Genomic DNA, 27,400 nt, shown 5'->3' on the forward strand with positions numbered 1-27,400 from the left:
GTCGTTTAACTGAATGCAATTAGTGTTGCTATTTTCCTCTTCCTAGTGAAGTAGCTTTCTTCTTACCCAAAGACATCACCACAGCCTTAAGGTATCATTTTAAATCTGGAGTACTGCAACTGAAGAGGCCAGGTTGTAAAACAGAGACCTAAATTGTTACTGGGAAAAGCTTATCACCAGAACTTCCAATTCAGAGGATGTGCTGAGCAGATGTCCTTCCCATCCTAACACCTACCATCAAGTATGTAGGAGCCAGAAAGGGTTCTTTGATTCAGATGTGTGTACAAGAAAACATTCCTGTTTTAGTCTGCAGATCTTCCACTGTATGGGACTTACTGCATAGCTGAATGGCATGTAGATGATGAAGATAATGAAGCAACAGGGAAACCCGCTTCCAGTGATAACAAAGCAGTCTGAAAAGAATTAAAATAAAGATGCAAAAATACTAGAATATTTTAGTTATTAACATTAAAGTAAGAATCCACAAAGCAAAAATTGTAATACTAATTAACTTAAATATTAAAAAGAATCCATAAGACAAAAACAGTATTGAAGAAGAGAACATACCTTTTAAAAATTTTTATTAAAGAAGAGAACACACCTTTTAACAAAGATTTTATTATTTATTTTAAGAGGCAGAGTTGGGCCGGCGCCGCGGCTCACTAGGCTAATCCTCCGCCTTGCGGCGCCGGCACACCAGGTTCTAGTCCCGGTCGGGGCGCCGGATTCTGTCCCGGTTGCCCCTCTTCCAGGCCAGCTCTCTGCTGTGGCCAGGGAGTGCAGTGGAGGATGGCCCAGGTGCTTGGGCCCTGCACCCCATGGGAGACCAGGAAAAGCACCTGGCTCCTGCCATCGGATCAGCGCGGTGCGCTGGCCGCAGCGCGCCGGCCGTGGCGGCCATTGGAGGGTGAACCAACGGCAAAGGAAGACCTTTCTCTCTGTCTCTCTCTCTCACTGTCCACTCTGCCTGTCAAAAAAAAAAAATTAAAAAAAAAAAGAGGCAGAGTTATAGACAGAGCAGGGGAGACACAGAGAGAGGTCTTCCATCTGCTGGTTCACTGCCCAAATGGCCGCAATGGCCAGAGCTGAGCTGATCCAAAGCCAGGAGCCAGGAGCTTCCTCTGGGTCTCCCACATGGTTGCTGGGGCCCTAGGACTTGGGCCATCTTCCACTGCTTTCCCAGGCCATAGCAGACAAGTGGAGTAGCCAGGACTAGAACTGTGTCCATGTGGGATGCTGGCACCACAGGCGGAAGCTTAGCCTACCTATTACACCACAGCTCCGGCCTCAGAACAGGAACTTTTTGAAAGTCCTCTAATTCAACGTGGTGGATGAAAGATGGTTGAATTTTTTCTTAAAGCAGAGTGTGGGCTGTCTTTCCAACATGTTGTGGCAAATAGAATGTCACACCAGTGAGGCCGGGCCTTACAGTATCTGCAGCTTCATGTGTTACTCTCTTAGAATGCTCCCTCTGAGACCTGCCAAATACAAACTATTCCATGACACTTGTTAAAGCACAATGAGGAAGTGTGTGCATGGGTGGTGGTGGGGGCGTGCACGTAGGTGCACGTAGGTGCAAGAGCCACTGTGGAGGGGTTCTGCAGTGGGACATGGGGCTCAACTCCAGATGCAAATGGCCAAGTGGTGATTGATAGGCCAGGAGCAGGGTGGGGACAGTGGATGGAGAATGACCAGGAGGAAGCATCAAGAGCAAAGGGAGTTCTGGCTAAAACAACCTAACAGGAGTTGCTGAAGCAAAGGGGGTGCCCAGACTTCACGTGGGAGATGCTGGAGGATGAGGAACCTGACCAAATATTGAGGATGGTCAGATATTCAGAAAGTGAGGGGTCTTGCTAAACTGACTTAGCAGGGCTCTTTGCTAAAACTGGATTCACAAGAAGTGAACAGAGGAACCTGGGAGAAGGTTTGGGAGCCTGAGTGAAGTTTGATTAAGTAAAAAATCCAGGAATCCAGCTGCCATGCTAGGAGAAGCCCCACAGCCTGGCCTGCTGAGCTCCTGCTGATGGCGCTGGTGCCAGTCTTAGGCCCTTCGGGCTCAGTCAAGGTGAAGCCCCAGGGAGCAGTCGTAAGCTGCTCCTGCTGAGCCTGGGCAAAAAGTTCAAGGCGGCTTGTTACACAGCAGTGGAAACAGAAAAAATTCATGATGTAGAAGCCATCCTTGAGATGAAAAGAAGGAACATAAATTTCTTGTGGGTGAGCTCTGGGGCAGACACCAGGCAGGCTTTTGTGGGCAAAGAGTGAAAACAGTGGGCTGTCCAGAGATCAGGACACGAGCCGGGTGGAGGAGAGGCAAAGCTGGGAACAAGCCACCCCAGCTGAAAAGGAGTCCTGTGTCATCCCATAAGGAGGAAAAGTTCCAACGATCAGTCTCCTAACGGAGGGTTCAGCACTGTAAGTGGTTAACTGGGATCTGGTGCTTTATTATTGCAAACTTCCCTTATATCACATACTGTTTATAGTAACAAAGTCACTGAATATACAAGGTTGCTTAAAAATGCAATGACAGAGTTTATTTTGACACAAGAAAACTTCGAAATCCATGCATAGTTTTTTCACACTATGCCTTTTCCATGAACTTTTTGAAGACCTCTTGTGTATGCTATTGACAGGAAAGAACTGAATGTTTTGCAGAGAATTCGCTATTGAGTAAATTATATGTGCCGTATCTGCCTCTCTTGAGAGGTGGTTATTCTTGAGTCCCTAGCCATGGGCCACAAACCTCAAGTCATCTACTTCCAGTTTGGGACCAGCTGCCTGCTGCAACAGTGACCCCAGTCTGCCCCTGAAACACCTCGCCCAGTGTCTGGCACAGGGTGGTCAGTGAACAAATACGCAGCGAATTGAAGCAGACTGACTTCTCGAGTGTGTCATGTGGCTTCCCCAAGTCCTCATGGCATTCAGTGGGCACATTTTCCTTATGGACAAACCAGGAAGTAGTGGGCCACTTTATTTTTTAATTTAAGATTTATTTATTTACTTGAAAGGCAGAGTTACAGAGAAGCAGAGGCATAGAGAGAAAGAGAGAGGTCCTCCGTTTGCTGGCTCACTCTCCAAATGGCTGCAACAATCAGAGCTGAGCTGATTCAAAGCAAGGAGCTTCTTCCCGGTCTCCCTTGTGGATGTAGAGACCCATTTCTATTGCTTTCCCAGGCCATAGCAGAGAGCTGGATTGGAAGAGGAGCAGCTGCGACATGAGCAGGTGCCCATATGTGATGCTGGCACCACAGGTGGAAGCTTAACTGGCTACACCACAATGCTGGCCCCATGAAATAAAAGATTTTTTTTTATAAAGCTAGAGGACAATGTACACAATTAAAAATAAATCTATCAAAATGGTGGAATCATGAATGCCTTTTTTCCTCTCAATTTTCTATATTGCTATTATCTTGTAAAAAAATATTGCTATTATCTTGTTAAAAAATAAAAGAAAAAGCTAGAACCCAGAGCTAAAATGTTTTTAATAATGAGTCCTATCAGTCATTGACTGGTATTGTCTATGTTTTAGGCACTGTGATAGGCTGAGCCGATCCAAAGCCAGGAGTCAGGAGCTTCTTCCGGGTCTCCCACATGAGTGGTGCAGGGGCCCAAGCACTTGGAGCATCTTCCACTGCTTTCCTAGGCCGTAGCAGAGAGCTAGATCAGAAGTGAAACAGCCAAGTCTTGAACCGGTGCCCATATGGGATGCTGGCACTGCAGGTGGCAGCTTTATCTGCTAAGCCACAGCGCCGTAAGTGAACCATTTTAGACAGTTCCATAGGGATAGGTGTTTGGCCTAGCAGATAAGTTACCCAGGCCCCACACCGGAGTGCCTGGGTTTGATTCCTGGCTCTGTCTTCCTGCTACTGTGGATCCTGGGAGACGGAGACAATAATGATGGCTCAGATAGCTAGGATCCTGCCACCAAGTGGCCAAGTGGGACTTGTGGATGAAGTTCTGGCATCCAGCCTCAGTTCCCTGCTGTTGCAGGTACATGGGAGCGTGAACCAGCAGATGGGAGTTTTCTGTCTCTGAAATTAGTTAATTAAACCAACAACTCTATAAATCCAGAGCACATGTGGGAAGGGGTTAGCACTGTACCCCGCTATGCCCTGCTTCTGTCCCAGGAGAATTGAGCATCACTAAAGTCTCATGGAATGGAATAGAATGAATGTTGGCAAATACCATCTTTCTTCTTTTTTAGAAACCATGTCAACTTTTTTAACAGCTTTAGTGAGATACAATTTGCATACTGTTCACTGACTTTAAGGGTACAGTTTGAGGGATTTCAGTAAACGTGTGATTGTGTAACACCACCATTTTAACATTTTCATCATCTTGTTTTCCACCAAACTCCACTCCCTCCCCAACCCCAGGCCACTACCAATCTGCTTTCTGCTGGTAGGTTTTTGACTTCTCTAGAAATGTCCTGTAATTGTAATGAGACACAGTGGGCGCCTTTTGTGTCTGACTGCATGAGAAAATCTTTGTGCTCCCTTGCTGTTACTTCTTCCATGCTTCCTCTTGTCTGGGACTTGGTCGTGGGAAGGAAGGGAAGCTGGGGCCCAGGGTTACAGCCCTAGCCTGGCACCATCTGCCTGGTGAGCTGGAGCAACTCACCACCCTGGACCTGATCTCCCCATCAGGAGCATTTGGTACATTGGAGTGCCTCAGCCTGCTGCGGAGCCACAGCTTAAATTCAGAAGACATGCCCTGTATGACCACGCTAGCTGGCACACACTGAAGTGGTCCCTTACCAGCTGGGAAAGCACCCCAGACCCCTCCCCCATCATGCCAGCAAACTCAATCTCTCCATCAGGACTCCTCAGACTTCCCATAATCAGCCAGGAAAAGTAGAGCTCGGTAGAGCAGGGGCTTGGACATGCCCCTCCCCACAGTGGTTGCTGTCCTTACCTGAGGTTGAGTATCAGGAATGGCAGCTCCATTACAGCAGGGGGCAGAGGCTTGAGGGAGTGAATGTGCATGTGCTTGGGGCTTTGAAATATAAAGAGCTACAACCAGTCTGAAATCTGTATGCTTATGTGCAGAGAAAAACAGAAGGGTATGGGAATAGGAGATGGGGGTGGCCTGGGGGGTGAGCCAGTCAGAGACCTATAACCAGTTACAAGCCCTCTGTGAACTGTCAATAATACAGCAGGACATTCGCTAAGAGCCCTGTGACAGAGCAAATATCCACTTGCCTAAGAAGCTCATGAGCTTTCAGATGGGCACAGAAGCATGGCCCTAATTTCAGAGCGTGGACAGAAACCATGACTGCAAGTACACCTGAGTCTGGCACCTCTACTTCTCATCCAGCTTCCTGCTGATGCACCTGGGGAGCAGTGGTGATGGCTCAAGTGCTTGGAGGCTTGCCAACTGCATGGGAAAGCCCAGGTGGAGTTTCAGACTCCTGCCTTCAATCTGCCTGAGACCTGGCTGCTGTGAGCATTTGGGGAGTGAATGAATGGATGGAAGATTTCTCTGTCTCTCTTTTGGCTCTGCCTTTCAAGTAGATAAAATAAATAACCAAACAGGATGCGAATCTGGAAACACCACCTGCTTCTAGATCAGATCCCATTTCAGTCCTGTGGGTTATTTCCTTCTTTGGAGGGAATTCCTCAGGAGCCAGGCTTTTAGACACAAAAATGAATACATGCTTGGAGTAGACGTTACCCCTGAATCACTCTGCCATTCATTTTAGAGCTAGCATGGAAGATTTTGGCATCCATACCTGCCAAATTTCCATCAAGGAAATATCAAGCCAGAGTGATGTTGGCAAAACACTCCGAAGCCTCTCCAGGTAAACGTGGATCTCTGGGTTTCCTGAAAAGACAAACATCTCAGCCATCACTCATAGCTCATGACATGCGTCTGTTTAACTCGGGGACAAAGACTCCCAGGAAAACAAACGAGTCCTTCTTTGTTCTGTTTATTTGAGGGATTTATTTAACCTGACTCTCCCATGGAAGTGTGAGTAGGCGCCCAGAAAAATATTAACCTTTCTCTGAAAAGAGGTTCCTCTCTTGGCCTGCCTCACCCAAGTGCATTCATTCTTGGGAAAATACAAATTTACATCAAGTGCAGAAGGACAGGAGGCTAGAGCCTCTCCACGCGTATACCAGTTTCTCCCTCTCCTGAGAAGTGCCCTTTAGTCCCTGCGAGCAGGAAACTTGGGTCTCCAAGGTCCAGCTAGTGCTCGCTGTAGATGCTCACCAACATCCACAGTACCCCACATCTAATGCCCCTTGCCTTTGTCTACACGGGAAGCCTCAGGTTCCTGGGCACAAGCCCTGACTGGCATTTCAGCTGCTAGAGGACATTACAGGCCACACAGGGCTTTGAGCTCAGTGGGCTCCCCATTTGAATGAGCTAGAAACTTGAAGAAAGCAAGCGACTCTGCTGATGTTCACTCTATCACTGGGATTTGAAGCAGGGCATAGTTGGTTCAATTAGTGAGACAATCCTTCAGAAGGTACCATCCCTAAGGCATGGATCCTTGTTGATCTCCTGACTGGCCCAAGTGCCCACGTAGGCCCATTGCTGTGCCTGGGCCATTGGAAGCAGATGCTACCAGTCAGTCTTTTCCTTTCCCCAACCTTCCATAGACGCAAAGAAGAGGACACAGCACAGCTGGTCGGGATGCCCGTTGCACTCAGACATGCCGGCTCGTTGGGCCTCAGTTTCCTCCTAGTGCCAGATCAATGTTTGCCAAATTTTATGGAGGATTTGAATCTCCCAGATGGATTTTCAGACTATGGGCTCCAGACCCTCGCTCTGCAGATTTTAATACATCGGGTCTTGGATAGGCACCAGTAATCTTTGTATTCAATAAGCACCCTAATTAGACAATGAGCAGCCTTGACTCACTGACTCAGATGGTGTTAGAAATGCTTTTCAGGTCAGCGCTGTGGTGCCGTAGTTAAACTGCTGCCTGTGGCACCGGCATCTCATAATGGGGTCCGGCTCCAGTCCCAGACTGCTCTACTTCCCATCCAGCTTCCTGCTAGTGCCTGGGAAAGAAGTGAAAAATGGCCCAAGTTCTTGGGCCCCTGCACCCATGTGGAAGACCTGGCTGAAGCTCCTGGCTCCTGGCTTCAGATCGGCCAGCTCTAGCCATTGTGGGCATTTGGAGAGAGAGCTAACGGATGAAAGATATGCCCTCTCTTTCTGCCCCCCTCCATCTCCCTCTCTCCCTCTCCCTGTAACTTCCTTTTAAATAGATAAATATATTTTTAAAAAATATAATAAAGACATTCTTTTTATATCGGCCAGTGGAAGTCTCAGGTGGATAATTTGAATTCAGCACTAGAGTTGCCATCAGTTGGGCCCTCCCCTCCTTTTGCCCATTCACACTTCACTGTGTGGGGCAAGTTGAAAACAGCTGCTTCCTAGTGGGGATTTGTAATACGTGGCAGTCAAGCAGTTAGTTAAACACCCAGCCGACCTGGTAACTGTAGTTACTGCTTGTGCTGTAATTCAGCAGCTGATTTTATTTCAAATCTTCAAAGGGTTGCAGGAAACGTCTCAGGCTATAATAATGTCTCTGAAATTCTAGGGCTGGCAGGGATGAGACACAGTCATGTATGCAATGTGATGTATGTATATTCACAGGCAAGTGTGGCACTCTGTGCCCGTGTGAGACGTGGGCACTGCAAGTGATGGCTTACCCTGCTGCACCACAGTGCCCAGCCCAGAGGCCATCTTTAATGGTGTGTATTGTGGATTTAAAATGTTATATGTTGTCTAGTCTAGTACTAGAGCATTTTATTCCAAAGAAATAATGATGAGAATGTGCAAACATTTAGCTGTTACAACATAGGTTATGACTGTGAAAACTTAGGGACAATTTAGAAGTCCAAAAAAAGGATGTTAGTTTAAAAATTATGATATCCTAGTCAAAATGACAGCATAGAAGAATGTTATATGCCACAGTTCATAGTATTGAGTGAAACAAGCACATTGCAGAAAAGCATAACCCATTTTTTTGTTCATATGAAAAATGCCCGTCAGGAAATACAGCTACCTGTTGTTATTTTTGCTTGTCTTTGGGTAGGAAAATCATGGGGAACTTCTTTCTGCTTTTCAGTTTTTGATCCATACTTCCTAAACAACCTGTACTTCTCATGTGATTGCAAAGGAAACAGTAGCAGATACATATTCTAAACACACTGACTGCATTTCCAGTATTTCCTTATGATAAACATTGTCCAGTTTCTTGTAGCCTACTTCCTTTCCCCTTTAGAGCTGGTGTGGCATTAGCAAGGCTATCTGCTTGGATTCCAAGGTCTATCACATAGTCTGGGATGCTCCTACCATGTCCAAATGTCCAATAGCTATTAGGAGATGAGGCCATAAAAAGAAGTGTTTATGTAATTAAAGATATGAGTATTCTGCGTTTGTAAAAGATGTAGATATTTTAGCTTAGAGTTAAATGCATGTAACAAGGTTAATTAGCAATGCTTCAAATTATAGACTACTGCTATTTCTTACAACTAAGCGTCAGTTAGCTATGCTAATGAGAAAAGCAGGAAAAGGTTGCCGGGGAAAATGAAATCAGCAGGAAAAAAACAACTCGGTTTAGTCCCATTTTAGTTTAAGTCATCAGGTGTCAAAACTGACCAGAATGATGTATCGGTAATAATTGTAGTCTCTTTTTGAAAAGATGGGTAGTAATAAAAAAGTGACGTCAACTCCTTGTCTTTTTCTTTTGCAGATTGTCCTTCAGAAAAGCCATACCCGAATAACATGACCGAAAAATGAGCAGCAGGAGACTTAGAGACAAAAGGCTGCTCCGTGGTTCTAATATAATCCCTAGGGGAGCTTTTAAAAACATACCAATGTAAAGACCTCACTTCAAACCATTTAAATCAGAATTTCTATGGAAGGGGCTAAGCTAATCTATAAACTGCCTAATGGATTGTAAGTTGATTCTGGCTGCTTTCTGTGTTACTCTGTTTTTTAATTATTATTATTATTACTTTAACAAAATGCCTGGAGTTGGTTAATTTTATTTTAAAAAGAGGTTGACTTAACTGGGAGGTTCAGGTGTGCCCATCAGGTGACATTCTTCTTGCTAGCAGAGTCTCAAGGTGGTGCAGGGTGTCATATGGGAAGAGAGAGGGAGCTCGTGTGTGACTGTGTGTCTGCTTGTGTCTTCTGCCCTCTCTTCATTCTTATAAAACCACCAGTAGTCAATCATGGGGTCTCCATCTCAATGACCTTTCTAAATCCTTATCACCTTCTGCAGCCTGCCTTCCCACACTATAGATTAAATGTCCAGTCTCTCAATATCTCCTAATGGGGATTAAATTCCAGTGTGAGCCCCTGGAGGGCACACCCAAGCCGTATCTAAACCATAGCACTGAGAATTTGCTCTGCTCTGAGCCCTCTGGTTGGACGGTAGGAGTCTCCAGTAAATCAGCTGATGGTGATTCTCCAACACTACCCCTTCACCCGCAGGGTAGAGAATCTTCCCAGTGAGACTGTCTCACAGGCATTTCCTGTTGATGCAGTGTCTCAACACTCCTTCCCACGGGCTGTCTGCTCTGCCAAGCTTTGGGTGACTTTCATCAATGGAAAACTCTGCTATGTGAAAAAATGCAATGTACCTTCACAGTATCTTCTCAGAACCACAAAAGATACTTGAACACAAAGAAGAGAACAAGTCATTGAAATTTGATGGCACCCTTTCCCTCTTCTCCTCCTGTGTTTTTCTGCAATTTTTGTAGCCAGCACTTTCCCCAACAGTGGTAATATTGTTTGGAAATTGGGGCTCCCCAGTGAGCTCCAGATGCCAGACCCCTGGAAATTGTCTCAAGTTCCATTTTTCTCCAGTCCTGAGATGAAAGAACTTCCTGTAACTAAACTACCCTTCTTCTTTCCCTAGAACTCACTTGCACAACTTCAAAAAATTATAACAGGGGCTGACGCTGTGGCATAGTGGGTAAAGTTGCTGCCTGCAGTGCTGGCATCCCATATGGGCACCAGTTCGAGTCCCAGCTGCTACTCTTCTGATCCAGCTCTCTGCCATGGCCTGGGAAAGCAGTGGAAGATGGCCCAAGTCCTTGGGTCCCTGCATCTGCGTGGGAGACTCTGAAGAAGCTCCTGGCTCTTGGCTTTGGATCAGTGCAGCTCTGGCCATTGTGGCCATCTGGGGAATGAAACAGCATGTCTGCTCAACACGGCAACCTCCCAGAGCCTCACAGGATAACCAGGTACCGGGCCCCCTTTCCTCTCCTCCTGCTGTGCCTTTCTGCAGTCTCTGTACTCAGCACTTTCCACTAGCGGTGATATAGTTGTTCCTCACTTAACCCAAGTGATACTCCTCCTGGAGGTTGTTTCACACCTTCCAAGTATGTCTCAGTGGAAGACTCATCACTTAAGCAACCACGTACCCTGAGTGTTCGCTGTGTGTACTGAGCTAGGGTATTTTCACGAATTCTTTCCTGTAACTTCTCAGAAAACAATACAAGGCAAATGCTGTTCTCATTTTATAGTCAAAGAAAGTGAGGCTGCTTTTGGGTAACTTGTCCAGCATCACATGGCTTATTAGAGAAAAAGTTGGGCCCTGAAACAGAGCTGTTTTCTTCTAAACCATTCTTTTCATTATTATTAACTGAAGTCCATAGTTACTCAAATTTTATTCTTTTTTTACCTAACGTCCTTTTTCAGTTCCAGGACCCCATCTAGGATAAGTTACCTCTTGCCTTTTGTCTATGATGGTTTCTCAGACTTTCCTTGCTTTTCTCTAAATCACTTTTTTTTTTCAATACGGTCACCACTCATCACTCACAACACCACAGCAGCTATTACTCATTGTATATTGCTGCCCTGATGCTCACAGCCACTGTACAAAGCACATAGTACAATCCTCATCTTATAGATGGGAAAACCACAGCTCAGAGGGTTGCAAATGTGTGGTCCAGGCCACAAAGCCAGTCAGTGGCAGGGCAGAGATCCTGACCAGAACTGTCAACACGAGTGCCGTGCTCCTCCTAGTACTCTAGTTTAGATGTCTATTCCTGTGTGCTTTTAACAGATATTGCCACTTAAAGAAGATCTGTATCTGTTCCTACTGCCAACCTCCTTGTGTAGCTTCCCCAGTGAGAGTTCCTTAGGCTATGGTCAGACGCCATCCATGGAATTCATTCACTCTTTCATGAGGCATCCAGGTGTATTTTGAACAGCTCCAGTCATTAGGGAGCTCTGGGCTCCTTCAGATGGGTTCTGTGCATTGGTTTTCATGTGGCTCTTAGGATCCCAACACAGTCGCCCAAGCCCTTTCTCTAAGAACTCAGCAGTCTCCATGTTTTCCTGACTCTCCTCCTGGCAGAGTGTGGCTTGGTATGCATTTCTCTGTGCTGCCTAAACCACAGTAACTCACAGAATCTCTGTGTACTTCAGGGCCTTATGGTGTACTAAAGTGCAGCAACATGCATGTCCTAAACCCTCAGGGTTCAATGATGGCAGTTAACCTGGTCACCTACCCTCCTCTCACCTAAATCACCAGCTCCAAAGAACCCTAATGCCGACACCTCTTCCAACCCTTTAAACAGGCCGGTTCTCTCTAGAAAACCCCTTTAGTCAAGCATAAAGGGGATTTTTCTCTGAGTCTGATGAGTTAAAGGGAAAAGGCGACAACGGAGACAGCTCCTTCCTCCAGGCTGAGACAGCTGGGCCTCAGAGTTGCTCAGCGTGCAGGGCGGGGCTGGGACTGCTGAGCACTGCCCGCCTGCCCGCCCACAACAGGTGCCAGCGGCTCTGCAGAGCAGAAGCAGCGAGGACGCCTCACAATACCCCAGGGAGTCGCGACCAAAGCCGTCCAGGTCCCTGCATACCGAGCCGGGCTTCAAGCTCAGCACCATGGACAGCGGCAGCAAGCTGACTCAGGGGCGCTGGGACGCTGCGGGTTTCTGGCAAGTCTGGCACCGCTTGGACACAGAGGGTGAGTACAGTCAGCCACCTGCTCATGCAGTGTAGACTTAGAGTTTCCCCACCCCACAGGTAAGGCTGTGCACCTGCTGTAATAAGGCAGTGTACCTGATGGGGTACTTTGAAGACGTTTGCTGCATGCTTGGAAACTTAGGAAGCATAGGGTCGTGTGTGTAATTCTGTGCTGTAGATAGACTGAGGAGTGGTATATATATTCCAAGATTATGGGCTGAAACTCAGCTGTCCAGCATCAGCGTTCTCTAAATTCGTTCATTTTTATTCAGTAAATTTGTTGTACATGAATTTCATTAACTTTCAGAATGATTCTCCCCCTACCCTGAAAAAAGCTACTTGAAAATAAAGTGGAACTGCTTACCATAAGAAAACATCTAAAACGTGTTTTAACCCTGCAAACTAGAATCCAATAGTTATGTCTGATAAGTTTTTTTCAAGCCTCCCTAATCCTTGGATGGAATTCTGCTCTAAAGCTCATGTCTATTCATTAGTTAAAATTCATGTATTTAATAGCTTTCCTTTCTGAAATGTTAGTATAAACGAGCTTAAAGCACTCACTCTGGAATGTGTATTTACTGTTCAAATCCACCTCTTGGAAACTGAAATAGCATAAAATAGCATTCATGAGGATTTTATAAATTTTGCAATTAAAAACAAATATAGATAAACATTAAATGTTATATGTTATTCTATACAAGTATCTATTGTTTACCCTTATCTGCTTGCATTTAGAAAAAGGTTACATAGAAGAGAAGGAACTTGATGCTTTCTTTCACCACATGCTGAAGAAATTGGGTACTGATGTAAGTACTTCTGCACTGAACATTTCTTTATGAAATCCAAGCACCTAAGTCTTACGTTGATATGTACCTTTAGGTTCCATCTGACCTCTTTGTTTCCTTGTATACATGCAATTTTTCTCCCTCTCCTAGCAACGTGGAGGGATTAGGCAGGTTTTAGAAAAGGAACAACTGCGGCATTAGATACGCCGGTCACTGACTTTTATTGTGATATCTGTCCTGATTGTGGACTCAGTCAGTGCTGTTTTGAACATCTCCTTGGTAATGCCTCTGCTAATGGATTTAAGCCTGGAGATAGGGTAGCTCACTTTGATCAAAACATCAAAAAGATGGAAAAGATGCTAAGCTAAGAGCTTTAAGGTTCTAGGAGTTCAGTGCATTTGATTCTCCTTTGATGGTAAACTACAGATAAATCTGTTAAAATCATGTTTCCATTATTTATTTTACAAGAGGAGGTTATAGATGTTCAGGGAGTGATTAAACCAGAAAGTGACCAATATAGCCACAGCCCAGATATAAATGTAAACCAATCTGTCCAGTGTTCATGTTCCAGGTAGCAAATCTGCCTTGAGAGAGGTACGTTACCTCTGGAAGGTCCCTGCACCAAAGCAGAGGGAAAGCCCACACAGAGGCATGAGCCTGGGGAGGGGCTCAAGCTGTCAAAAGCTCCCTCAGGGCACCCATGACTCAGGGGAGCTCTGCAGACAGGTGCATTGAAATACATTGTGGAGATAGTTTATTCTGAGACTTCATTTACCATAAAAATATTGAAGTGCCGGCGCTGCGGCTCACTAGGCTAATCCTCTGCCTTGCGGCGCCGGCACACTGGGTTCTAGTCCCAGTCAGGGCACCGGATTCTGTCCTGGTTGCCCCTCTTCCAGGCCAGCTCTCTGCTGTGGCCAGGGAGTGCAGTGGAGGATGGCCCAAGTGCTTGGACCCTGAACCCCATGGGAGACCAGGATAAGCACCTGGCTCCTGCCTTCAGATCAGCGTGGTGCGCCGGCCGCGGCGGCCATTGGAGGGTGAACCAACGGCAAAGGAAGACCTTTCTCTCTGTCTCTCTCTCTCACTGTCCACTCTGTCAAAAGAAAAAAAAAGAATATTGAATTATGCTACATTCTCATATAAGAGCCCAGTGAGAGCCACAGGGAGTGGTTAGAATGGAGGAGGCACAGGCAAGGTGTGGGGGCCAAGAAACCAGCTCTTGTTCTCTCTGTAACCTGCCTCTCACATTTTGTTTTTACGTTTTTCTCACTCATTTTTCCACTCTTGTCTTTTCCTCTGTGTTCTACAGCTTTTACTTCTCATTGTCTCTTGCCTTTCTGAACCTTCTGTGTCTCGTCTTTCTCTGATCATTTTCTTACCTCTTTCTCCATCTATCTCTGTTTCCCTCTCCTATCTCTGTTCTGTTTCTCAAAGCTCTCTTGTTCTGCCTCTCCTTGGGTCTTTGATTTCTTTTATCCTCTCTATTTCCTATCTCCCTGTCCTATCTCTTTTTGACCTTTAATTCTTTTCTCTTATTAGGAGCTCCCAGCCCCAGTCCCCTGGATCTTTGTGGGTGTTGCATTTCTCTATATAGATCCTTCTCTGTCTGCCTCCCTACCTTCACCCTGCCATGTACAGCCTGTGAGTTGGAGGGAGTGGCAGGAGAAGGGTGAAGACACGAGTCCCTTCTTTCCTTGGGCCAGACCTTTGCATATTCTTCCTTTTATTCTTCATTTCTGCACTTGCATCAGCTACAAAGTGGAGCTGAGGCAGCCTCCCCTACATGAGGCTTCTGTTTCAATCTTGCCACCCAGTATCAAAGACCAGCAGCCTGTGGTAGAACTCCCACCTTTGCCCACTGTCTCCCACTTGGGCCTGCGAATGACAGCCCAGGCACCTGTGAGTTGGATGCCATTTTTGTCAGCCATGGACAAGGGTATTTGAGGAAAGTAAAATGAGGAAGGGAAAGTCATTCAAAGCTTGGAATAAGCTGGGTGGTCACCTCCTAATGTGAAAGCGCGGAGACTTGCACCTTCACATTCTTTCCCAGGGTTCGTTGTTTTGGTGACTTCCAGAAGAGGAGGAGAAAAATTGCTTCCTCTGGAAGTTTATTGTGTCTTATTTCCGGGCACGGGAGAGAGTGGCTACTGAAACACAAGGGCCCGCTCCCAGGCAAGGACACTGTGAGCCGTGTTGCCGTTAGTGAGGGGAAGGGGCATGTTCTTTCTTGCTGCCACCTGCCCTCATCTCCAGCCCTCTCTCAGATATGGCCTCTGGTGCTAACCCTCTCACACGGGGACCCAAAGCCGACAGTGACTGGGCCACAGTTGCAGAGCTGTGCTCACCGTAGGTATCCTGTGGCTGGAAAGAGGGCTGGGATCTTCGGGTTTCTTAGACTGGTGCAAATCAAGCTTTGTTGTGCCGAAGAATGCACAGTGGAAATGCACATTTGTTAGAATGCAGACCCCTGGGTCCCATCCCATGAGTATTTAAGTACATTTAAAAAAATTTTTTTAATGGTGCTGGTGCCCATTCCCAATGCTGAGGCATGCCTCTGGGGAGGATGGTTCCAGGGCCCTTCTCTGGGCACTGCAAGCTACCTGGACAGTGACAATCAAGGAAACTCTAATTCTGGGCCTTTTGCCTGATGAGCAGTGAGTAGACCTTAGGAAAATCATTGGCCTGTGATGCCTGCTGGGTGATGCTCAGCAGGTGCAGACGCTGGCAGCAGGGAGTTCCTCTCAGGCTTGCAGCCCTGGGCTGGGCTTTAGGACAGCTAAGCAGTTCTTGAGAGGCCTGAGTAGCTTTAATCTCCATCAGTGATTAATAGGCCACAGAGACCTCAAAAGAAGGAATTCTGAATTTCTGACAGCAGTCAGCTCCATGCCAGAGAGCAATCAGCCTGCTTGCAATTACCAGCTCCTTCTAGCCACTGAGGGGGCCAACTCAATGGAACAACCAGCCACTGTTGCCATGACTTCCCAACCCTTTTCTTTGTACGTGCTGAGAACTGGCCTCCAGATTAAGCCAGCCCATGTACGGGTGGTACCATGTCCTGAACCTTGTTCCATGCTTGGGTGATTTAAGAGCCCTGGAGTCTCTGGCCACAACAGAGGGAGCAATGGGCTCTTTCATGGTGGGTGCAGGGAGAGTCACAGACTTTGGGGTTAGAGTCTGAGATGACAAAAGTCCAGGCTCAGTACCCTCAAACTGAAGGTGGCATGTGCAACCTGGCCACCACCACTTTAGCTTCACATTTGTCTACTTTGAAATCTAATTTTCCATCAGCTTGGCCCAAGTCAGTTACCTACTTTAGGAATGCCTAACCCACCATAAAGAATCATTTATTCCTTCAACAGATACTGTGTTCTAGAGTAAAGGAAACAATTGATACCCTGGCATTGTTCTTAATCTAAAAGCTCAAGTTGAAATTTGCAGGGGAGGGCAACCCTGTGCAGAGACAGAAATGCAATGCTTATGTCCTCGCTCTGCACCTGTATCTGTGTGGCATCAGCATGGCATTTAAACTCCCTGGGTTTCAATTTTCTTATTCATAAAGTGGAGATGATTATGTGTTTCTCTGCTGTTTCACAATGAAAGCCAACGAGATGACACAAGTAAAAAGTACTTTTCAGTTGTAGACACTTTCACAGTATGTGTGTTCTTATGGGGATGAGATGACTTTGTGAGTCCTTAGTTTTCCCATCGTTTGCTCTGGACTCCCTTCACTTCAATTCCACCAGCAGTTTATCCCACACGGGATACTTAGAGGCTACTTTCTTAGACACAGGAAAGAATTTAAGATCTAAAAAACACGTATTTCAGTGGGATTTTGAACTTGTGAGAGCTACTTTTCCAAGCAAGGGTTGCCCTTGGAGGAGGCTGTAAGTCACATCTCACAGTGAGGAGGCTCTCTGAGAGAAACCATAGACAACAGACTGTCACTCCAGCACCTGTGACACTTGCCTAGTCTCAGACATGGGATCCAGGCCTCATTTTCCATGTCTTCACTTCAGGGTTTTATTCCAAACCATACATTTCATTTGGTGTGTGTATACTTAGGAAGGCAGCCATTTTTCTTTTTAACAAGGCTCTTGACTATTCTGTTTATAATCATCAAATGAATGCATTTGGTTGATGTATTTGCAGAGTCAATCTGTCTCAAGTCCTCTTACTTTAATCACCCAACATTTCTAAATACATCAGTGCAGCAGATGGCCTTGGTGTGGCCAGAATACACAAACCATGTGATTAATATATCGTCTCAGTCACCAGTGCTGGTGGTTCGGGTTTGCTCATCCCTCATTTTAAATAGCTATACGTTTGTCTCATTTTTACTCCCTATTTATAAAAATTGTCATTCCCTTTTTACACCTTCACTGTGGTTTGTTCCAAATAAAACTCATTCCTTACTTCTTAGTATCCACTTGGGGATGTTACAAGCCATTAAGTCAATCGGCTCTCTGCATTGCATACACTTAATCCATTTATTGTGGTCTAATCCCCTCCTGCAGAAGGTAATGAGTGAATAAAAAGGAGGTACTGTTCCGTTGTTACACTGGCTGGCAAAATTTGTGTGTGATTGGACAGGGAAGAGACAAAACTATTGGCTGACATGAAATTGGCAATACCCTATATTTCTGATATTCACACCAATCGTGGAAGTATGGAAAAATCAGATAGTATTCAGAGACCCAATAGTCAGATTAGCTCGGAGCATATATCCCACCTCATTATTAGAACCCAACATCAAATATTTACTGTACTCTTTCCTCCTGTAATTAGTTAGGGAGACAGGACCAGAGTCAGCAGCCAGGACCTTGCAGGGATTCTCTGGAGCTTGCCCCATGTAAAGTTGCTATTGGTGACCAGGATGGTCTTTGGTTCTCCAGTAATTGTCTTCCAATCTTTCATAGTTTTATAATATTTAAAGCATCCTGTCATCTACCTGCCAGAACCTATCATGAATAAATTCTGAAGAAAGTCACCAAGTTCTCCTTACATAGTGTTTGAACCATTACTTACTGGAAACCACAAGTGTCGGTCTTTATTAACTCTGCTGAATGTTGTCTGCCTCACATGAAGCAACAGCCAGCTGTGGTGGGAAGCGCACGGAATCAGATAGCAAAAGTTCTAGTGTTAGTCATGTTCTGTCAATGTCCAGCTGTGTGGTGATTCACCCTTCTGGCCAGTTTCCTTGTGGGCAAATGGAAGAACAGTGTCTGATCCTTAGAAAACGATGCCTAGTGTCCCTTGATTCTGTCTTCTTCACTCATTTGCTTCCAGATCGCCAAGACTGATCTGAAGGAAACATATCCTTGAAGTGACAGAGCAGCAGTAGATACAGTGATTGTGAATAGGATAGGTCCGCATCCAGAAGGTAGAGGGTCTCCATTCTAGGTTCCTACTAGACTTTCTACTCCCTGGACAACATTCAGTAATGAACAGGTCAGACAAAGGATGACCACCTATGGAGAAAAGGGCTCAGCTGACAGTCCATCCAGGTCAGACTAAAAACAAAACTGACACAGTTACACAACTAGTAGTGGGAAAATGTAAAGGAGAATTTTCATGCAAGAGGCGGGACCACATAGATAGCAGATTGCTCCTATCTCCCAGGGCTGTAGTGAAGATTCTGTGGGGTAACATTGTTAAAAGTCCTGGCTGAAATGCTCATCTGCTGCCTGACATTCCAAACATGGTTGTTCATCTACCCTGCCTTGCTCTTAGGAGCTAGGTTCAGGGAGCTATTGATCCTCTCCCATTCTTCCCTTTCCACCTCTCTGCACTTTCATGGAAGTCCTTGAGGACAATGCCTCCAGGGAAAGAGGGTGAAGTCTTCTTCCAGCCTGTGATACAGGACAAGGACCAGGATTATCATATCAGGGACCACAATTGTCTGACCCTTGGAAGGGGCTCGGTAGAAAGCCATCTGTCTGGAGTTTTAACTCAGGGGCACATGTCATGGTGAACTAAAATGTTTTAAGGATCATGTTCTACTTCCACTTTGATTATGGCCTTGTCTGTGGTTAGAGTTTGTGAACTCAAAAGGCTTCCTCCATTGCCTTGGCAGCTCATGACAAGAGCCTTGGGTGATTACTGACGTCATAAATAAGAGTGTCAATTGTCAAATCAACAACAGGAGTCACTGTGCACCTGCTCCCCATGTAGGATCTCTGTCCTTAATGTGTTGTACTATGAAAATTAACGGTAAAAATAGTCTTCAAACAGTACTTTATATTTTGTGTGTCTGTGTGGGTACAATATGTTGAAATCTTTACTTGGTATATACTAAGTTGATCTTCTGTATATAAAGATAATTAAAAATGAATCTTAATGAAGAATGAGATGGGAGAAGGAGTAGGAGATGGGATGGTTTATGGGTGGGAGGGTGGTTATGGGGGGAAAAACTGCTCTTTTGAAATTTATATTTATTAAATAAAATTTTTCTAAAAAAAGATCGTGTTCTAGAAACAACTGGAAAGTAGCCCAGGTTGTTCTGGCATGTTCTTCGTTACCTCAGGATGTTAGATTCCTAGGATATTCCTTAGTTAACCTTGAGAACTACACATGACAAGGGAAGAAGAAGTGGCTCAGTCTAAGTCCACTCGGATGATGCATCCGGAGAGTCATGCATAAGGTCAGAGTCACCCCTCCCCCAGCACCAGCAGGATACTTGTAAGTCAGCAAGGCCACCTCTTCTCAGCCCTTCTAGCTCACAGAGAGTGCTTGGGACCAGGGACAAGGTATTAGAATGAATTTAGCATGAGTTTAAAAAGTCTGGTGGAATGGGGTGCTATTTGGAAATATCTGTGCCTTTCAACCTGTACATCAGAATACAATCATCATCAGTCATATGTGTGTGTGTGTGTGTATGAATGACCTTATATAAATGTATGTGTATACATATGTACACACACACACACACACATATATATGACCTTTCCTGTACTAACCCTGAAATCTGCTAAAGAAGACAATTGCACGTGTTTGTGAAAGTAGAATGTGACATCTTTGGTAACTCAACAATTAATTTATTACTTTGTTTCACTTTTTAAGCATTTCATTGTGTTAACTATTTTTTCCTCAGATAATACAAGGGGATGGTTAAGAGAATGAGCTACAGTAAATTAGGGGTCCACAAGAACTAGAGTTTCCATTTAAAAAAATTAAAATTTCTTGAGTTTTGGGGAAGAACATATGAATATTAATTTTTAATGCATTCTTCTGTCAACACCAATTAAATAATAATGTTGGAATTCCTTCTTCCAAAAGAACTAGTCTCTGAGCTGCTTTTCATCTGCTGTTTAGTAAGTCACTAACCATGCATTTTTACCTAGTCTAGAGTCTTCTAATGGTAGGTTGCTCCAGAAAGAAATCTCTTACTGCCTCTCTTCTACAAGGTACTATCATTTCAAATGGCCAAGGAACCTACTATCCAGGAAAGAGTAATGCAACTATTCAGCTGTTTGCTTTGAGCTCTTCTGGGGAGCACAGTGGCTTTAACGTGATTGTGTTGGCCTGTGCAGGGTGCGCTCCTGGAAGAAAGTGTGCAGCAGGCGAAGCAGCAGTTTATGGGCGCGCGAGACGGCTGTCAGGATGGCCGCGTGCAGATGAAAGAGGTACCTCAGGGCTGGGGCTTTCTCCTCTGTTTCTTTCCTGACTTGACATTCTCGGGTTGTAATTTCCTTTGAGAGACAGTGGCAATCTTGTATTAAATGGGAAATGAGCATTTTCTGCAAGGCTTTTGGCCTAGATAGCATTTTTGAAGCAATCATTTCTCTGTAACAAAGAGCGAGTGATTTGTTCATCATTTTATTGAGGTCAGTTGATACTTTCACGTACGCTATACTTGGGAATTGAGATGCAGAGGCCTTTCGTTACTCGAGCCAACATCTGTCTATCTCTTCACATAGTTTCCTGTTCAAATGGAACCTTGGTATAAGGAAGAACTTAGGATAAGTGAGTTTAAACCCCAATTATGTTAATAGGGCAGGATAATCTGTTTTTATAAAAAGCAGACATATTTTCCAGGAGCCTGTCTTTGCAGGAAGCAAACAAATCAAATTGTAGGTTTATGACTGTAGCTGTGTTTGACACTTTTGCTCAAAGGCAAAAAGTGTGTAGGTAACCAGACCTTTACATTATGATGGATGGAAACACTGTCAATGGAAAAGTTAAGTGTAAGAATCAAGGTGATGCCCCAGAAAAGTCTGCACAACTACATGTTCACTGTCATCTCCTCCCAGGCCCTAGAACAGAGCACAGCACATAGTGGTGCCTTATAAGCATTTGGTGATGCAGTTAAGGAAGGTTGAAACATGGTAACTGAGAACTGTGTTCTTATCTTACTAATAGTAGGCAGAGATGCTTGAACAGGTGGCCATCACTTTGTCCTGGAGTCCCGCAGATGAGTGTCACTGGGCTCTTGTTTGTAGGGAGGCGGGTGGTGTGGGGCGGAGTCATTCCCAGGGCTCCCTAAAGCGCAAAGGCTGGTGAGTCTGAGGAGCAGTAAGGCTGTGTTTCCCTTGATTCCCCTGCTGTACCATGGTCTGTGTTACTTACTCCATTTAAAAATCAGCCCACCCGACATGTTGCAGATGTTGGATCCAAAAGCAAATTGGGGAAGAGGTCACAGCTGAGTGCTAAAGTGAGGTTTGGGGATTATCTGTGTATTTGATTTGTCTAAGGGCCTAGTATAAATGAACTACATTTTAATTGTGTTGGTTAGCCCATGCCTCCTCTATATGGAAAAAACACTGCTTGGTCCTGGAAAGCAGAGCCCAGTTCTAGATGACTTTGTAAGGGCTGGAGGAGAAAGTATAAAGTCACCGTGATGGAAAGGTTAGGACTCCTTGGCCTCCGAGCCTCCATTTCACCATCTTCACCAACATGGCAGTCGCCATCTGTTGGCTGTTTAGTACGGGCCAGGTTCTTGGCTGCGGTTTATAGCATCAGCTCATTGTACTGCTGTCTTCATGCAAGCACAAGGGCATCAGTATTACTGTCCCCATTTTGCAAATGAGAAAATGGCAGCACAGAGGTGACAGTTACACTGTCCAAGATCAAATAATTGCTAAGCAACAGGGAAGGAATTTCCTTCCAGTCTAGAGCCTGTCACTTACACACAGGGGAGGTTCTACTTACCCAGGAGGATTGGGGTGAGAATTTAATGAGATGATAAATGCAATGCACATTGCCAGTGCCGGCCCCACAGCAGGGCATCCATAGCTGATAGATACCATTACCAGACAGGTCCCAGTTAGAGAAGGGAATGGGAGTGTGAGCTATTCGTGCTAAACCCACCAAGAGTATTTTCCCTGGATTCACTCTGGTGTTATACAAGGTGCTGGACAACCTCTCATTTATAGAAGAAATGGACATGGTTTAGGGGAAAATTTAAAAGAAGACAGTGTACATTGCCATACCTGTCTGTGTGCAAAAACCTATCATCTGTAGGGAAGAATATATTGTCCATGTTCACAGAGTGAGTGAAAATATTGGTACTTATAGAGAAAGCTAGATGGTGGAATTTGTCATATTTGAACCAACTATTGTAGTGTCAGGTAGACACTAACAATGTACACGATTGTACATTACAGCTAACAATGAAGGATCTAGCCAGACAGGGGTCATTTCTTCTTTTGCACACGGCACTGGGATTCTTTGTATATTCATCTCACCAGCAAAGCATAGTGATTAAAAGTATGCATTTGATTCCGCCATGTCCTAACTACATACCTTTGACAAGTTCTTTATCTCTGTATAACCCAGATTCTGTAATTAGAAAGTAATAACTGTGGTGTTGTGTGTCTTACAAGTGGTTGTTTGCATTAAATGAGTTAGCACTATGTAAGCATTCAGAGAAATGTCTGGTACTATTTGCTACTTTTAATTTCTCTAAGTATAGATTTAAGTTAATTTACTATTAAATGCTCTTGTTTTATGAGTAGTGCCTGTAGCACAGTAAGTGCTAAACACACTTACTATTACTGTTATTTTTATTTTGGATTGTACACTCCTGGAGGGCAGATGTCCTTGTAGGAGTGTGACACTTTTTGAAAGAATTGGTGAATCGTGAATGACAGTCGAGGGCACAGAACCTGTAGTTGGGCTCTCTACTCTGAGAGATCCAAGCCTTTCTGCCCTGTATCCCCTCTGCCCTATAGTACGTCCATGCTGCTCACCCAAGGAGCATTTCACAAATGGACACTGGCCAGTGTCCCAGACTGCTCTTCTTCTGTTCCTTTAGCTTGCCAGAATGTTCTTGTCCGAGGATGAAAACTTCCTTCTGCTCTTTCGTTGGGAAACTCCCTTGGACAGCAGCGTGGAGTTTATGCAGGTGAGTGTTTGGCTGTTTGTCTATGGAGAAGGCAGTTTGAGAGGAGGCTGGGTGCTAGCCACCTTCTGCGGCTGCCCCAGATACCTACCACCAGTCCCAGGGGAGGGCCATGCAGGGAGGGCAGGACCAAGCAGAAAAGCCCTTAGTGGTGAGCTGGGTCTGTGACCCTGAACCCCATGTGCTCTCTCTGTGCTGGCCTTGACTGCTTCTGAGCTCTCAGACCTCTTTAGCCTGGGCAGGAAGCACAGTCAGGGCCAGGCAGGTGCGCTGGAGAGGAATGGTAGGCTGGAGGGGACCAAGCCAGGGGGCTGTGAGCCTGGAAAAGCCTGTCCCGGTCTAAAGCCTATACCCTTGTGGCAATCCTGCAAAGTGTTGTCTTTTGACATCGTTGTCTAGAAATCTGGACTTGTGTGAAACTACCTGTTTTCAATGTTGGCAACTAATTGTAGTTTTGAAGGCCCAGTACAGTCAGAATATAACTTTAATTAGAGTGCTGATTCAGCCATCTGTTTGCTACCATTGGGCTTAAACAGAATCTAAAGGCAGAATCAGTGGCCCCTCTAGTCGCTTTCCCACTGGGCCACACCCCTCCCATTCCCTGTTACCACCCTGTTGGCAAAAAGGACCAGGGTTTCTCTGAGGCCACAGCAGCAGATTCAGTGCACCACTGTACCCAGGGCCCTGCTGCTTCAACAGTTGCTACCTCCCCATTTAGGAGATGATAACTTAGTATCCGTTAGCACTGTGTAGTTTAACTTCATATAAAACCGGGCCAGCACATATATAGGTAACCCACAGAAGACATTTGAATGGACCACAAATATGCACCATTAGCCCAAGAAAAGCAAAATCAAAGGGCTGAAATTTTTTTTTGAAATGATGTGATGGAGATCTGTAAGGGAATCCACTAAAACATGTGCCAGCAAGGAAACCCGGAGATCACACTGTTGCTCAGTGTGTAGGTGTGCTCTGTGGAATAGTTTTATTGGAAGTGATATTGGAGAATTAAATCAGGCTTCCTTAAAATTTAATTATCCGTAGTTAATTTTTTTAAAAAAAATATGCTTTACCCTTTGATTTAATAGTTTTACTTCTCCAGACATCTGTCTCATCGATATAATCAGAGTTGTAGATCAAAGTTTTCTGTACATGATGTTCATTAAATGTTATACTATTACCTGTAGTTCACACTGAAAATAGCACAAATGTCTAGCAGTGAGGGGAAAGCTGGATAAAATTGTGATACTTTAATGGGACTCATTCCCCCACAAGTACTTAAGCACACAGCAATCTGCCAGGCACTGTTCCAGTTCATGGAGATTCATTTGAGAAAAATCCTATGGTGGAACTAAAGATTGGGTTGTTAGGCAAGATTTAATGAGCTGGAAGAAATGCAGTATAGTGTTAAGAAATACAGTTGTATATGCAGTGTGATCTTAATTTTGTTTAAAAAATTATATAGTTAATGCATACAAGACAAATATGGGTTGTCTGTAGGTGGTAGGATTTTTTTTTTAAGATTATTTATTTGAAAGGCAGAGTTACAGAGAGAGGGAGAGGTAGAGATGTTCCATCCACTGGTTCACTCCCCAAATGGCTGCAATGGCCGGGGCTGGGCCAGGCCAAAGCCAGGAGCCAGGAGCTTCATCTGAGTTTGCCATGAGGGTGCAGGGACCCAAGTACTGGGGCCATCTTCTGCTGCTTTCCCAGGCACATTAGCTCGGAGCTGGATCTGAAGTGGAACAGCCTGGACTCAAACTGGTGCCCACATGGGGTGCCAACATCGTAGGTGGTGGCTTTATCTGTTGTGCCACAATGCTGGCCCCAAGTGCTAGGATTTTATGGTTGTCATATTGTTTATGCTTTTGTATTTTCCAACTGTGTAGAATCAATATTATAATTATTTAGCAGTTATTTTAAATGATATTTTAAAAAATGATTTTGTGTTTTAAAATGCTCACAGAAAAGTTGTAATGAAAATAGTAAGTAGACCAACATGCGTATCAAAAATACAATGACCTCCACTGCAGTTTTAGTGGAAAGGTACACATAGAAGCGATAGGTAACTTTCTCTGGGGCAGGAGTTTCTAGAAATTATAAATTTCTTTTTTTCATTTATTTTGTACAATGAACATAATTCACATTTATAATCCAAAAATGAATTAAACTGTGTAGTCTTGAGTAATATTAAAAAGTAGGAAAAGGAAATACCACTAAGAAGTTTTCCTATCAGTTTTAAAAATACATATTCCATATTCCGGTACTTTAATTCTCTCCCTTTGAATCTATCAGTCTATAGTATATTGAATAAAGGCAATTTTTCCCCTTCTCTACCCATTTTTTTTGACAGGCAGAGTGGACAGTGAGAGAGAGAGACAGAGAGAAAGGTCTTCTTTTGCCGTTGGTTCACCCTCCAATGGCCACCGCGGCCGGCGCGCTGCAGCCGGCACACCATGCTGATCCGATGGCAGGAGCCAGGTGCTTTTCCTGGTCTCCCATGCGGGTGCAGGGTCCAAGCACTTGGGCCATCCTCCACTGCACTCCCTGGCCACAGCAGAGAGCTGGCCTGGAAGAGGGGCAACCGGGACTAGAACTCGGTGTGCTGGCGCTGCAAGGCGGAGGATTAACCTAGTGAGCCGTGGCGCCAGCTCTACCTATTTTTTTTAAAAAGTCACTGGATATTTTTAGTCATTTTTAATCACTGGATATTTTTAGTCATTTTTTTAAAAAATGAGAATTTTTAAGACCCATTATAACCTACATATTGTAAGAGTCTAACATTATAACCTACATATTGTAAGAGACCCTAACATTATATCCTACATATTATAAGAGTCTAACATTGTATCCTACATATTGTAAGAGTCTAACATTGTATCCTATCTATTGTAAGAGAGTCTAACATTATGTCCTATCTATTTTGAGATAGATCGCATGCCCTTGTTCCCCAGGATATTAGTTCAATCTTGTTATTGACTCCACAAATCCTGTGCAGTCACAATCTGCTTCAGTTTGCCTGCATTTACCATTGTCTTTGTTTGCCTTTCCTTTCTGTTTCTTAGATTTCTTTCTTCCCAGAGCATTCTGTTGGTAATACTCTCCGCTCCTATTTGTCAGACAATCCCTTTACTCTGCCTTCCTTTTTTAAAAAGATAGACAAGCTGAATATTCCCATAAAAACACTTGCCTCTCTAATGGTGCAGCCGCATCAAGACTGGAAGATAACGTAGCCAGACAATGCTTCCCGAATGATATGAAAAAGTGTCTGCGTTTTTATTATTATTTGAAATCCTCAGTTTTCTTATACTCCCACAATGAGAGGATATAAATCACCTTTAACTCCCTGACTCTGTAAGCATAAATGCGCTCAGACGTACATGACACGCGCGGCAGGAGGGGTTTCTGAACTCTTCTCACTAAATGTCAGCCTCAGTGTCCTGTTGCCAGTCATCCCTGCAGGGGCTCTCGCCAGGGTCCTGATCTGTGGTCTAGAATTAAGGTCCCTGCAGTTGGTAACATAGACAGTGCATTTAGGATCCCGGGGGATTCTGCCAGCTACAAAATATATTTAGTATGCTTTTCATTTTGAACAGCAGTTAGGGAGCTTGCTAGTTGATGTGTGTTGGCCCATGGAATCATCAGAGGTGGTTAGGAAGACAGCATTTATGGAAGGAAGCATTTAAATGGTTTCCTCAAAGGTTCTAACCCTCGCAGGATTCCAGTTAAGTAACTGTGCCTGTGGCTGGTTGGTTGCTGGCCTCTAACTGAGGAGAGAGAGAGAGCTCGTCATTGGCAATTATCAGAGGGGTTTCACACTCCCACCCAGATCCGAGGGCACACAGGCATAATTCCTTAGGGAACTTTTCTACAGTGTCATTTTTAAAAAATGATTTATTTATTTATTTACTTATTTGAAAGGCACAGTTACAGAGAGACAGAGGGAGAGACACACACACACACACACAGAGGTCTTCTACCCACTGGTTCACTCCCCAAATGGCTGCAACAGCCAGGGCTGGGCCAAGCCAAAGTCAGGAGCCAGGAGCTTCCTCTGGGTTTCCCACATGGGTACAGAGACCCAAGCATTTGGGCCATCTTCCACTGATTTCCCAGGCACATTAGTAGGGAGCTGGATCAGAAGCAGGGCAGCCGGGACTTGGACTGATGCCTATAAGGGACACCAGTGTTGCAGATGGCAGCTTAACCTGCTGCACTGGTTCCTCTATGTGTAATTTTAATGTTTTTAGTTCACCCATTCATTTAGGCATTGCCATCTGGAATTTTAGTTTTAAGCAGGCTCCTCGGGCTGATTTCCTGCCTTGTGCAGGTT

At 44.8% G+C, this 27,400-nt stretch overlaps 1 protein-coding gene across 1 annotated transcript in view; it reads left to right on the top strand.

The window, feature by feature from the left end:
- The first annotated feature begins 11,721 nt into the window (after positions 1–11,721).
- SCGN (secretagogin, EF-hand calcium binding protein) overlaps positions 11,722–27,400 on the top strand; it is a 54,632-nt gene continuing 38,953 nt past the window's right edge. Inside the window, exons 1-4 of the mRNA XM_008262479.5 lie at positions 11,722–11,941; positions 12,676–12,746; positions 20,258–20,350; positions 22,981–23,070. Coding sequence (XP_008260701.1) covers positions 11,860–11,941; positions 12,676–12,746; positions 20,258–20,350; positions 22,981–23,070 — 336 coding nt within the window. The 5' untranslated portion in view covers positions 11,722–11,859. The remainder of the gene's footprint in view (positions 11,942–12,675; positions 12,747–20,257; positions 20,351–22,980; positions 23,071–27,400) is intronic.

This window comes from Oryctolagus cuniculus, chromosome 5, assembly GCF_051225735.1.
Source record: "Oryctolagus cuniculus isolate XC-2025 breed Fujian yellow rabbit chromosome 5, ASM5122573v1, whole genome shotgun sequence".
In the NCBI taxonomy this organism is placed as follows: Eukaryota; Metazoa; Chordata; class Mammalia; order Lagomorpha; family Leporidae; genus Oryctolagus; species Oryctolagus cuniculus.